At 36.3% G+C, this 15,066-nt stretch overlaps 1 protein-coding gene across 1 annotated transcript in view; it reads right to left on the reverse strand.

Moving 5' to 3' along the window:
• Window positions 1-11,125, reverse strand: part of LOC142351804 (neo-calmodulin-like) — a 79,653-nt gene extending 68,528 nt beyond the window's left edge. The window contains exons 1-2 of the mRNA XM_075403994.1: window positions 10,791-11,125; window positions 10,190-10,351 (exon numbers count right to left, since the gene is read on the reverse strand). Coding sequence (XP_075260109.1) covers window positions 10,190-10,351; window positions 10,791-10,923 — 295 coding nt within the window. The 5' untranslated portion in view covers window positions 10,924-11,125. The remainder of the gene's footprint in view (window positions 1-10,189; window positions 10,352-10,790) is intronic.
• Window positions 11,126-15,066: the final 3,941 nt, after the last annotated feature.

Raw genomic sequence — 15,066 nt, forward strand, 5'->3', positions numbered from 1 at the left:
CTTCGGGACTCTCATGGTGAAAAAGTTTCTTTCAGCTCTGTTTGTGTAACAAGAGCAGTTCTAATGTTTACAAATACTTCTGACAATCATTTTTAGATTTAAAAATGTAAAAATTGGTTGCTGATAGTGATTTACCGTATTTTCGTGGGTATTCAGGACAGAGGGGAAGAGGATTCGGAGCATTAGCACAAACAATTGAGAGGAAAGCTATTGCATTCTTGAGGAGATATGTTGTCGCAGCACCAAAAAGAGTTGGTGTTGATTTGCTTGATATAGCTACATGAGAAAGTGTAGATGTTCTAATTGGACAGAAAAACTGAAATATGCGGCTGTAGATGTTAGAAAGAAAACATAACGTAAACAGCTAGGTGGTGGAAAAATTTGGAAACGTCGTTTTATTCGATGAATTCCCCCAAAAAACAGTCGAACTAGAAGAGATATTTTTTCTAAGCTAAAATGAATAGTAGATCAACAAACGATAGCAATTTTCGTTATGGTCACTTTACAAATTCTTGCTTGGAGATTTCTGACAAAAATACTGTTTTTGAACCAATTGAATCTTCTCGCGTTCAAAAAGGTTATCCGAGTACTCCATTGGATGAAAGCAGTATTGAGTTCGAGTTTGAAACAAAAAGAAGCATGTATCTTGATATGAGAGATATCCACCTTCAAATCAAAGCTGGTTTACAAAAGGGAAGATTTTTTGATGACTATATGAAAAAGAACGAGCATGGAAAAGCAGATATGGGAATGTATTTCACAGATGATGATTTACATTATCTAACTCACGCCAACAATTTATTATACTATCTGTTCTCCAACTGTGATTGTATCTGAACAATCAACAGGTTTACAACTCAAATGGTCTCTAGGGACACAAGGCTTTAATTTTCAATGAATTTTTCACTTTCACAAGAAATAGTGGAGGTATTTTGGCTTTCCAGGTTTAGGAGTTTGAAAAATAGCCTAGCGACTTTGAGAAAAACCCTGTTATGCATCGAGAGGAAGAACTTTTGCTGAAAAATGGAAGTTATTACGGTAATTAGCAATTGATTTGTTCCAATAAGAGAAGTTACTTCTTCCAAAAACAAAAGTTAGACTGAAGTCGATTCGCGCAAGACCCAATTTTTATATGATCTCTTACAATCCCCACGTCTCCCTCAAAGTTCTTGACTGTTCCCGGTTTACAAGACGTGTTGTTGTTAACGAAGTGTATCACCAGACCGTCAAATATCAATTAACTCATGAACCTAATTGGTACAACTTTAAGGAAACAATTGCACGTACAATTATTATTCTTTCAGGACTGAACAAGTTTATCCAGAAGAATTATTTTAACAATGCTCCAATCAGAAGAATAGCTATAGCGATGAACACAAATTCAGCATTCACAGGAAATTTTCAAGAAAATCCTTTCCATTATCAAAAATTTGGTTTACGAGAACTAAGAATGGTTCGAGGAGGTAGAACTATAGTGTCAGTTGATACAACCAATGACTGTAGGGTATATGTAACAACAATGGAAGCACTGAATTTTAACGAAGAAGTTCCTGCTAAAAAATCTATTTCAGAACCATTACGTACTTGTATTTGATCTCACTTCACTTCAATATGCTGGAGAAAACTCTCTTTATCCTGAACTCAGCGATAAAAGTATCCGATTAGAAATGTTTTTGACCGCCCGCTAAGAAGCGTGACAGAATTATTTGTCCTAGGAGAAAGGATGTGCACTGTTAAATATGATCAGTTAGGAAGGGTTGCTAAAAATGTCTGAAGATTTTTGCGTTAGAGAAAACTTTTTCATATTTTTTTCAGTTTTTTATGGGTTACATTATTGCTTTCTGCATTGGAACATTTGTGGGTTTTATATTATCGTCACCCAGCTGCCATTCTCTTAACCAAATAATTTCTTAAATTGGACGTTAACTAGGGACGAACTAATTCAAATTTTTTTGTTTACGTTCCTTTCCTAATTTTTCTGGTACATTTTTTATGAATATTTTTTTCTACCCCAACTCCCATAACGATTCTGTTGACAAAATCAAAATATCAATCAAAGTTTTATTAGAGCGAGGTAAAAAACCAAAGATTGTTGCTTTTTTGAAGAGAATGAGACTTTTCAGCTTGACTGTACAGTTAAAAATCCGTGTGTTAATTGTACTTGCGGATGAAGGCAGAGAAAAATCGTTTGTCATGGATAACCCTTCTCTGAGACAGAGTAATGAACGAATCCCAGAACTCAAATACCGGTATTTGGATCCTTTCCATCAGATTGTATTCCAAGCCTACCCACATTCAGCTTTGCTATCATCATCACTTCTTCGAGCAGTGAAGCCGGAGAGCATTGGATAATGATTGCTCGACTCAATCGAACTTACTACTATGCTGATTCTTTGGTTCATCCAATCACAAAATAAAAATTCTTGAATAAGAAGTATCAGAAAATGATCAAATATCCAGTTCAGAAAACTGATAATTTGTGTGGATTTTTATTTAATTTTTTTAGCATTTCAACTATTTAAATTTTTAAACAAAAACTGAACAATGTTCATGATGTTCATGTCTTAAGATTTATGAGTAATTATGTGTGAATTAGGTAAATTTAATGTAAATAACTCGAAGTCTAACAAAGTCGAAAATAAGTTTTTTCTAATTTCCTAAATTCTTCGTTAATTACTCATATTTTTGTTGTCCACTTTTCCACTACTCGGCTAAATGTACTTTGATATTCTTTTGTACTATCATTATGTAAAGTCCTTATTAATTTTGTGTTTGCATGTGCTTAATTTGTACTGTGTCTGTTATTTTGTACTTCTTTAGTTCAATATTTTCTTTTATTTAATATTTTTCAAAGATATGAGCGCGTAAAAATCCACTAGTACTGTGACAATGCCTGATTAGTAAGAATTAATTTCGAACACCGACCTCTGAGTTATGAGCCCAGCACGCTACCACTGCGCCATCTTGCTATTTAGGGGCGGCTATACGTAACCTTAATACATTGTGGCGTCTATATCTAATCCTAATACATTGCGGCGGCTATACCTAAACTTAATACCTTGCGGGGGTTATAACTAAGCTTCATACATTGCGCTGGTTTTCCCAAATTTTTTTGAAATTTACTGCGAGGGGAATGATCCGCTGCCCGTACAATTTTCCGCCTGTACAATTCCCGTCCACGCTGCCTGTACAATTCCCCGCCTGTACAATTCCCCTGCGCGGAAAGGTTAATGACAAGCTCCCAAAATTGCGACTGATCTACTTACACTATACTACTTTGGCTATTCCCAATCTTAATACGATGCGGTGGCTATTTCTAGTCCTAATACGTTGCGGCGGCTACTGCTAATCTTAATACGCGGCGGCGGCTATTCATAATCTTAATACAAGGGAAGTATTCATAATCTTAATACATGTAGTCGGCCCTAGATTTATACCCTATCTTAATACGTTAGGGTAGAACCTTTTTCAAAAATACCCCTATACCCTAATTTAATACTTGGAGTCTACACGCCTTGGGTAGCCTTGCTCACCCTGTTACTACTATAAATTGAATAGGTCAGCTTGCTCCTTCTCTAACGTCTTGAGTTGACCACTCGACTTCCAATCAATTGTTTTCCAGTGCCTGTTAGAATTTTGCTGGCCATCGTTACTGGTTTTGCTTTGGTCCACCTAACTGAATTGAAGAATCGTTACCATTTGCGTCACTAAAATAGCGGTTGTCCGGGTCGGCGGACCAAATGTTGCGGTTACTCAAGAATCTCAGTGGACCGAAATATCACAGCCTGTTTTTTTAGCTTTACGCTGGCCTGGTTCTTTACTGAATTTTATTGTTTAATGATGTCGTGGAATCAATTAATCGCTCCACGTTTAAAGGAATGTATATTTGATTTTGTTTATTGAAGTTAAGAAAATCTTCAATGATAATCTATGTTCACTCTCGTGCTGATTTTTGTAAGGTTTTAGTCGAATGCTAGTATTTTTGCTAACTTCTTACAAGAAAGCTCAATTACATTAATTTCTAAAGTTCTTAAGATCTAGTAAAACTTAGAACAAAAGATTGAAAGTGATGAAGAATTAAAATTTAGTGTACTCTGAGAGCCAACTGCTTTTGGTAACAGTGCCTAGTGGTTCTAAAAACAATATAGTTTCACTATTCAAACAATTATATTCAAAGAAAAGATTAGGTAAATATCATTTATAACATCATTGCTACTCTTTTCTGATTGGTTAATCAAGTAATTGATTTAGATCAGTATATACATAGTAAATATCAAAATACATCAATACTCGCTTTTGCTTACATACTAAAACTTGATACGTACAGAGCTCTCACTGCCTGAAATGTTTGAACTCAGAACAAAAATATAAAACTAAATGATCATGGAGTTAACTTTTTGCGATTTCTGACAACAAAGAACAAAATATCAAAAAATCACTCTTTGCACCATAGAAGTGCTAACAGCAACATTTGTGGGATTGATGCGATTTTTTTTTGGTTCATGAGCAGCTTAGAAGTTTCCTTAACCGTGTGCCATAACCTCGAGTTGCTCATGTTTTCCCTTCTCAAACTGGGGTTATACATAATTTCGGTCCCAACTTGTAAAGTTTTTAACTTGTAACCATTTTTGAGTTTTGACCAATTCTACATTTTTTCAGTTTCAAAAGTTACTTCCTGCTGTCTAATGGCTCTTGTTCCTAATTTGCAGTGGCGCCAACAAAATTCCATTTGTTTTGCCAAACCTAATGATGGACGTCGGATTTTGTTGGAAAAAATTCAACTGGACAACCAAAAAAAATAATGCAAGTATCTCGCAGCTTTAATTGACTCTCAATTAAAATTTGATAGCCGGGCGAAAAGTAGTCTTAGAATTGATGTTAACTCGTATCAAAACAACCAAAACAATTAGAAGTCAGCTCCCTACAAAATAATTGAAGCTTTTTTATTAGACGACATTGTTTTTTCTCATCTTGACCACAGTACACAGGTTGAGGTGCCATGCAAAAGTTACCTCTGATCAGTCCATTGCTGAACAATTTCTGCTTTGATCGGAGTAACGATCGCTCGAAATGCAGTATGTGCGAGAAGTGCGCTCGAAATCATCTCTGACGAGACCTTGCTACACTGAAGTGACCTATATCCATTTCAAAATTAGACCATTGGCAAAGTTTTCTGCAACCTTGGCCCAAACAAATTTAAACCCATTTCCAAAAGATTGTGCGCTTGAAATGACCTCTGATCAGACTATCCCCAAATCAAACAAGCCACTAATGAGACCAATTTCTACTCAACTTACGGAATATGTCTAGATCATTGTGAAGACGCTTAAGCTTCTGAAATGACCTCTTATCAGACCATTACCAGGATGTGATCACTTTGATCATACAATTTTGCGCATGAACCAATTTCCAGACCCTGTAATTGTGATCCGGAAATACACAGAGTGCGTTCGATTTACGTCTCATCAGAGGCCACTTCCAGATGGAATATCAACCTATGTAGACTTTTCTCATTGGTATAGGGAGAAGTTTGTTATATTCTCTGGAATGGCAGATGAGTTGACCACTGAGAACTTTATTTTTCTAAAAATTTATAAAGTCATTGCTTGAACTGCGCTTATAAAAAAACGTTTGAGCATTGACCAAGGTATTCAGCAAAAGTTTTTAATCTATATTTTTAACTACATCAAAGGTAACAAAAAAGTATCCGAGGAAAGTCTCCCCAGTGCCTATTATCAAATTAATAAACGAACTAATCATACCATTATTCAAGACCACAGATCATCAGCCTTTCTAAGAAACTCATTTTTTACCAAAATTCCTTGAAGACGAACTCCCTACTTGGTGCAATAAGAAATTTTCAGCAGTCTAAAAACACATTGAATTTTTTTAAATGATTTGTTTTTGTTCACAACATTTTATGATATAACTTCAAAGGAATTTGGCTTTACATAATATATCATCATTAACTTCATCTCGAGTAGGAGTGTATCTCGACACGCTTTTGATATCATTAATTTTAATGTCTTTCTTTTAAAATTATGCAGAATTGTATTTGAGAGCTCTTTCATGAGATTTTTTGCGTCATATTTGACTGACAGACTGCAGCGAGTTGTAAAATCTTAGAGAAGATCTGACTTTTGACCAATCACCCGGCGGTGGACCTTACGGGTCAATTTTTGCAGCGTTTTTTTTAATATTAATAAACAACCCAAAATATTTGTCATTAAGTGCTATTTTTACGCAGATGACAAACATTGATCAACATTGTGCACCATTAAATGCAGCTTGAAAAAATATTGATTAGATAGTTTTGTTTGGAGCAAGGAGAATTTGATAAATTACTTTTTAAGATAAGTTTAGAAGCGTGCAATCTTTCTTACGACAAAATCAAAACAACTAATTTTTTTCACGCCACTAAAACCACCTCACAAGAACGACACTTCGAAGATCTGGTCATTTATTTTTCAGAAAGTTGATTGTAGGGGTACCACTTGAGAATTATTCTACGAAAAGGTAATCTGAAGCTTGCACATCTAAAGAGATTATTTCCAATTTACACAAAAATGTTAGTACAAATAAATTTTGAAAAGTAAACTTCCATTTCGGTGCGAGCATTTTCTGCAAATGACAAATGGACGTCCCAAAACAAGGTCAAACGAAAAAATATTTGTTCATTGAAACGAAAGTAATTTCCAACATGATGAACTTTTTTCCACCAAATTACAACCTACAAAAATTCTATTTCACTGGCGCGTTATTGTCCCAATTACAGTCCATATTCAAGTCCACCTAAATTCAAAAGAAGAATCAGAGAATTTGGGAGATTTTAGAGGAATGTCGCGTGGTTGAAAAACTGATGACAATAGAACCGATCTACATCAAAAAGCAGAAACCGCAACTAAAAACGCGCGATGAGTACCGGAGTTCAAATGCAAAACATTTGTCTTTTGGAATTCAAAAATTATTATGGTACATGTTAATCCGAAGTATTGTTAAACCAAACAAGTAAAAGATAACAGCAGACAGGAATGAAATTAAAAATTCATTTTCAGGAATAGACAACAATATACCCGGTAAATTAAAAAAACTTTGGAGTAAAGATTAAAATAGTTCTGGTGTAATAAATGTATATAAACTGTTGTAAATTTGATTTTAACTGTCAATAATTTCAAAACATAGCTGCTATTTTAACTCATTTCTTAGGTTTCAAAAATAGAGTCAAAGACATGTCTAAATACTTTGTAAAGAAGTTCATGCGATTGTTAAACCTGATGATGAACGCAATGTTCAAAAACTTTCGTTTTTTAAATCAATTTAAACTTTATTTGACAATTCATTCTTCTCTGCCGAAATCAGAGAATATCTATTTGATCTAGCTAAGAAGAATTTCATGTAGAAAATTCAGTGAAAATCATTATACTCATATGGATGGACAAGGTTTGAGAGAAATCAAATTCACGCCCAATTAGGGAGTTGCTAAGCTTGGTGCAACCGAGTTTAGTGTAATTTATTATTCTATTTTATTATTTGAATAATGCATTGTTTTATACTTAAAAGTGAAATCCAGTGGTTTTCGAAATAATTGTCAATTGAGGGAATTGAATTCTTTTTGGCCTCTAATAGTCCTTTTATTCTTTTTTGGCGTCTAATTTGCCTCCATAAATGCGAGAAGGTACAACTGAGGGAATAAAAATTGCCAGCGAAAGAAGTTAAACCATCATTTTTACTGCAGTGTTGAGGTATCATTAGCCTGCAACTGAAGCGAAAATTAAAAAAAACGTGCGAATTGAAAACCATATTCACAACTCGAAAACTAGGTTCTTGCCAATCATCCCTGAAATCTAGTTTTGATATCGATCTGAAGTCTCAAGTGGTCTAAGAACTCATTTGTTGTCGATGCAGTTCCACCTATGTCGGACAAACGTTTCGACAATTGGCCACGAGAATTACTGAGCTTCAAGGAACCAATTCGCCGGTGGGACAACATGTGGTGGAATGCAGTGGGGCCATAACGACCTTTAATTATAAAATAATTTATCAGTGCCAGGAGAGCGAAAAACTTATGACCATAAAAGTTCTACACATTAGTAGACGCAAGCCACAACTGAAAAAAGGGGGACGAGTGCAAAAGTTAGGGAACTAACACTGAAATATTAAATGCAGAATGCATGTTTTCTCCGGCAATTTTCGAATTGCCATGCAAGCAAAGTTATATGCTGAAACAAAATAAAAACCTCCTATTAAAAACTCATACAGAAAGAAGACTCATATTAAATTTTTTTAAGTTTTTTAGACATTTTTACAAACTTTAAGGTTGAAATCTGAAAAAAGTTAGAAAAATGCGAGAATTTGAATCGATAATTAAGACACGTTGCCTTATATATGCATATCTGTAAATATTTACTTAAAAAGTTGTAAACTCCTGACGACGCAATTTATTGCAAAAACGTTTGAGTAATTTAACAATTTTATATCGACTTTCAACATTTTTTTTAGCTCTAATAGGTGGTTTACTTCGTTTTTGGGAGCATCATACGCTAATGGCACTGAATTTTTAGCATTTTCAATGCAACACTTTTGGCGTAGGCAGAGCTGGCAATTGCCTCTAAAAAACCGCGCTTTATATACAAAATTCAATGCGCTTTATGATACACCACCCAATAAAACGGCGCAATACTTCTCCAACACCAATTTTTCCGAAGCTAGGTTGTTTGTGATTGTGAAACTTTTAATTTATTTCATTGCCGCTTATCATAAAACAACTGAAATAAAGCTTGACAATAACAATTGTAAACGGAATGACACAGAGGGCTCAAGATTTAAAAAAGGGTTGTGAATTTAAGACTTTCCTACGAACGTTTTCGAACTCTGAGTTCATCGTCAGGTTATAAACAGTACAAAATGCCTAAATGAAAAGCCAGAAAATAAAATGCAAATCACTAAAATCAATCATTCAAGGAAATTTAAATACACGAATTTTTTACATATCTACAATCATATCTACAAAATATTTACATCTGAGTAAAAATACCTTTTCGATTTGATAATGCAGATGCATATCGACATGTTTTTTTACAACAAACCTACATATATTGCTTTAAACTTACTATGGTTTTGTTCAATTATAAAGTTCAAATTTTCGTTTCTTAACGTGTCTTTCAAGTTGGATTTTCATCTCCAAGCTGAGCTTTCAGTGTCAATTCTCGTGTTCGGTATTCGTCACGCGTGTTGATGGCTGGTTTCAATGTTCTTAGATAGAGCGCCTCTAGTGTCATTAACTTAGATTGGTTGATGCATTGGTCTAAAAAGGCTCAAAAGATTGGTCTAAAAGATTGGTTGCTACAAAGGGCTCACCCTATAATCTGTCAATTTTACTTCCGATTCCCGACAAAAAATAAGACAAGCAAAGAGAGACTTGAACGCCTCAAGCTACTACCGCTGTCGTTCTAATTCAAGTTACATGACCTTCTCTTCCTCCTCGATATACTCACGAACAAATACGACTACGACTTTTCTGAACAAAGGCGAGGGACTATAACAATGACGAGACAAGGCACAAAAAACGAATTCGTAGTTAAAAAAGACTAAAGAAAGCAGATTCCAACTTCTTTGACCTCACACTACACTTGTTGAACATTTTGCGGCGTACTCTACTATCCAACGCAGACAATATCAAAAAGAAAACTCACAGACATATATTGGCGAATGTTTCTACAGTACAATGAAAATAATTCGTGCTCATGGCGCATTTTATGCCTCTGTGGAAATTGCAGCCAAATGTCTAAACTCAAACTCTAGTAATCAAAACTCGTGCTGAATTTGAACTTGTTGGGTGAATAACCCGTTGAAGTGTACCCAGAAGCCTGATTTACTACTACTACTGCTACTACTTCTAAAAATTTGCAGTATGGAATTTTTCTCTAGTTCGAGGTTTCCGACGGAGAATGTTGTTGCAATTTTCTCCAATTATTGGGCAATTAATTGGGTCGTTCCAATCAATTATTGCAATTAAATTACAGTCAACAATCAATTATTGCAGTCAATTTATTGCCAATCATTGCAATTCCAATTAATTTTTCTACGTCCCTGACGACCAGTAAAGATCCACAATTTTTTTATTTGAGCTATCATATTAGTGATTCACTGGTAAGGAAAGTTTATTTGATCTGAAAGAGTGCTGACCGACCATTTTTGTCTCCATCTTCAAGTAGACGCTTGATGAAATGGCGATTCCACCCTTTGCCGAGACAATTGCTCACTAAGACCATCTCAGGCTTTGTTATATGTCCCGTATCTGTGTGGTCAAAAATTTTGAAGCATTCGCACATCTCAATTAATTTGTCCTTTCCTAAAACATCGACTTAAATAGGTGTCTTGAAAAAACGTTGAATTTTGTTTGATGAAGTTCAGTCATTTCGTTGCGCCTTCACAGTTAATTATTTGGATCTTTTCCGTTTGTGCCCCACCCAGCTTAGTGGGCGCATATTATTTGCACCCCCAGACGCACGTGCAATATTTTTTCATAATGATTTACTATGTAATTACACGTGCTCTGTAACTGGGGAGGGGGGGCACAAACGGAAAAGATCCAATGTCAAATTGTTCTTGTATATGTCTGGAATAACTGACCCCTCAGCATACTGGATATAAAAATTCCACAACCCAGTTTTAACTGAATTTTTTTTAATAGTGAGGAGCTCGAGCTCATAAACGGCATCGGTGATAATGTATGCAGAATACTTTTCGCAATTTGAAATTATTAAATCTCAACTGAGAACGAGACTAACCAAAGTCAGAAATGTAGCGCTGACAATCTTTGACTGGAACTCCCCACTCACTGAGATCTTTTGACACCGATTCCCACTTTCGAGCTCTGATTTCCTTGTATTTAGAAACAGCACCAGGAACTTCCTTTTCCATGTTTGGTTGAAAAGGAAACAATAAATATAAACATTTTATAATTAATCTTATTTATCTTTGAGGTCGCCAAGCTAAGTATACTTAAACCTATGCCATCAGTCAATGTGGTTCACTTTTTGCTTTTTTGTTGGTCGCATCTGGAAGTCTCGTGCTTCCTGGGGCGCCATTGTTTCACATTTTTGTTTGATGCTTTTTTATTCCTAATCCCACCCGATCTATCCATGACTGGCAGCAATTGTTTGAAATGGATTTAGTTTGCCTAATACGATTGGTTTAAGATAAGGCATAGTTTGTTCACGTGCACGGCACATTGTTTTGATTGAGGATCTTGTGAATAATTGATAACAAAACATCATAAAAGCATTCCCTCCTCTTTGGTCGATATGCGGAATTGGTGTCATTTGCTTCAAAACAACTGAATAAATTGTAATATGATAGTACGCAGTTAAAAGTTCATTTTCCTTGTTCATAGGGTGCAGCACTGATAATTGAAAAGCCTGTAAATGTTAGCGATTGCATAATTCGCATAATCTAGTAATTCTTGGTGGATTTGAAGCCTTTGAACTGAATTTTAAGCCCTGCTTTGAAGAAGCTGCTCATTGAGCGCAAGATTAAAAAATTTTGTATTGCTGAACTGAATGCGCGTCGAATGCTTTTTATTCAGGGATTAAATTAATCACTTGTTCATCGCATTTAGCTCATCTTCAAAGATCCATGTTCGGTGGAAGTGAAGTACCCACATGTCAGATATATGGCTCTTGTAATTTAATTGTTTTTGACCAAATCAGGGATACCGCAAAAGTGACTATCTGTTCCTGTAAAAGTATAATTTAAAACTAGGCAGACAAAATTTTCGCAGTGAGCAATTCCGCTTTTAGGAAAACAATTGTTTCTAGAGGACAATTGTTCATTTTTTCTTGTGTTTCTTCTAAATTAGATCCACGGTTATAAAAGGGAGTATGATCCAGTCGACCAAGAGAACAGTGAGCCCCGACTATGAACCATCACTGCAGCGTATATAAATTTACCGCAAAAATACATTGTCTAAGAGCCGCACTGAATTAATACTACACTAAAGTGCCCAGCTTCCCCTCCCGCACAACAACACTACAGGTATTATCAACCTCGGTTACATATTGCGTGTAGCAGATGGCCTTGCGCTCCTCATGTAAAAAGCACTAGAGGAACAAAACTACTTTTTTCCTTTTCCAATGTGTTGATATTCTGGATTTTAATTGCCTCGCGATATTTGCAAGCTTCCTTGACTTCTTGGTGTGACTCCATCGACGGATTAAGATTCTCCCCTAGACGAAAGTTCTGATGTATCTAGACGACCCCCTCCCGCAAGCCACTTGCTGTGATGTCACGCCGGGCGTTGTCATCAATGCTAATGGATTTGTTGTAAAAGATGTCGCCTTCTAGCAACCCTAGTGAATCCAATAGCATGCGACCTGCATTCTATTTCCAAAGGTGTCTCTAATTTAGTTTTATCTCATGTGAGTATAACTTGCCTTTGCATAGTGGAAAGCGTTGGTTATTGTGAAATTTTACCCGCAAGCACAGTCGATAGATAATTTGATGCTTCAAGATTGTACCAAATGCACAAACTCACCGATATCCGATTTCGTCATTGTGAAGCCAAAGCGTTTCAGTGGCGTTGCAGTGAGCCAGTTCAGGGCTCGCTTTTTCTGATGAGCCAGTATAACTTGCCTTTGCATAGTGGAAAGCGTTGGTTATTGTGAAATTTTACCCGCAAGCACAGTCGATAGATAATTTGATGCTTCAAGATTGTACCAAATGCACAAACTGTCACCGATATCCGATTTCGTCATTGTGAAGCCAAAGCGTTTCAGTGGCGTTGCAGTGAGCCAGTTCAGGGCTCGCATTTTCTGATGTCAATACGACAACTTGACGTTTGTCATGAGTTAATGTTCAGAGTATCTCCTTTTGTCCTCGTTTCGTTTGTTTTCGTTAATCATATCACTAACAGAGCCAGGTACAACTCGATACCAAACGACTCGTAACTTAATCTGTCAACAACCAAAACTCAGGAAATGTGAATCCGACTATTGGTATAGGGCCTGCCACCTTGCGAACACCTTCAACGAGTTCTTCAAATATGATATCCTATTTCATGAAAACCACAAAGCCAAACTTCTCGGTCAATATTTTGTCCACTTCAGGCTGCGTTACGATGAAAACAACACGTGCTCTTGGCGAATTCTGTGTGGGTGCAACAACTGCAAGAACGTGAAAAAACTGAATTTCACAGAGTTATCATTTTGAGTTATCTAATAAACTGAACGACACAAACTGGGGTTAATGTATAACCCTTGGATTTTTTCCTAAATTCTGTTCTATTATTATTATCCACTATGAGTTGGACGTTCGTGAGATCGTCACTACCAGGAGGCTCGATATCAGCGAAAGATGGAGTGTTGTGGTATCCCATTAACTCACTGATGTTTAGTGCACCCTCACGGGTGGATAATAAATGCAACCGACGTCGGTAAATGGCGAGTCACTGAACGATGGTAGAAAAATCTTTGAATTACTTTTCTGCGCCTTAGAAAAGTTTCCGAGCGTTAAACGTTTTTTGGTTGATAAACCTGTTTTTGCTGAGAACTTCTCGTGGACCACGAGTAAGCCTTTTGTAGTGTTGTTTTTGCAACTTTTCCAAGTTATACATGCAGATTTTAAAAGTTTGCCTGTCGTTATCTGATCCCAGAGCAAGCAGCCGTACACAACATTGGCACCAGTTCGACTGAAATTTTCACGAGCCCGGGTTTTTGCATGGTCCTTTGGAATCAGTTGGCGCTTTAACTATGTTTTAGGAATGCGTTTCTTTATCGGATAGATCTGAGTAGTACTTCATTAAGTTCTTCAGCTTTCCTTCCGCTCTGCCGTAGTCTTAACCATTTTTGACATGCGTCCGAGTTGCGCATGTGGTAAATCAATGGGATAAGGGCTACACTTTTCCTTGTCATAGCAAAAGGATTTTTCTGGGTGGTGTCTTTGTGGGACTGTAAGCAAGTGCGGATAACTTACCGGTCGGATGCGGGTGTTTTTCGTTTTTGAGCCACACAGCTTTATGCAGCACAAATTTTTTAGTTGCTAGAGTTAATTGTCTGTTCAGGCAATTGAATGCATTTTAGAGTCTATTAGGGGTACTGCTTCATTGTCTGGAGCATCATATGTATCGCATTGATTGGATAGCTTTTTGAATCCTTAATGTTGACTGCAAGAGAAGGCAAATCTTTTTTAGTGCGCTCTATGATACACTTCCTAATAATGCGGAGCAAATGATACACTTCCTATTAATGCGGAGCAAGACTTCTCCAACGCCATTGGCTACAACGCCGGGGTTTTCGTTGAGTGGCATGAGGCGATATGCGTTTTATGCCCACAAATGTTCAAAAGAAATTTTAACGCTGACTATCCTGTTGGTAGTTTTGATTAAGGCTATCGCAATATTGGATGGATTCTCTTTAAAGCAAGTCAGAATTCTTTTCCAATTGTTGAAGTCTTCGATGACGTCATGGCATTTTTTGCTCCTGCTTTTGATGTAGGAACAGCAGGAATATATGTATCCTTAATTTAATGACGTACTTGACGTGTGTCCGTTAAATTACAGTAGTTGAAACAGAAGCTAGCATCAACTCTCCGTTAATACTATTATTTTACGTCAATTTCATCGGTATTGGTTATTATATCAACTGTTTATTAATTAGTTTCCCCTTTCCCTTGTTTTAATCCATCAGCAAGTCGATTCCTTGATACGAAGTTGTACTACTTTGTGAGTAGTTGAGACTTTGCTGCAACTCTCTCCTGAATACAAGAAATGTCCAGACAGACTTCTATGATGGAGGAACAGATAGATCTACACTCAACACTTGCTAAGTTATTTTGGACTTACTAAGTTGCCTTGCCATGCAATACGCAGCGATATTTTTGTCACAATTTTTCAGCATATTTTTTTAACGAAACCGAAAAGATATGCAATGTATTGTTGTTCAGTTATTTGATGCCCCAGCGAAGTGTTTTGTACTGGCATGGGAATTAAAGCTGATACAGTTGAAATACAGTATATAGTCCAGCTGACCTAAGTTTGCTTCCCACTCTATAATATGACCAATTATAGTT

This window comes from Convolutriloba macropyga, chromosome 13 (assembly GCF_964194025.1).
Source record: "Convolutriloba macropyga chromosome 13, txConMacr16.3, whole genome shotgun sequence".
In the NCBI taxonomy this organism is placed as follows: Eukaryota; Metazoa; Xenacoelomorpha; order Acoela; family Convolutidae; genus Convolutriloba; species Convolutriloba macropyga.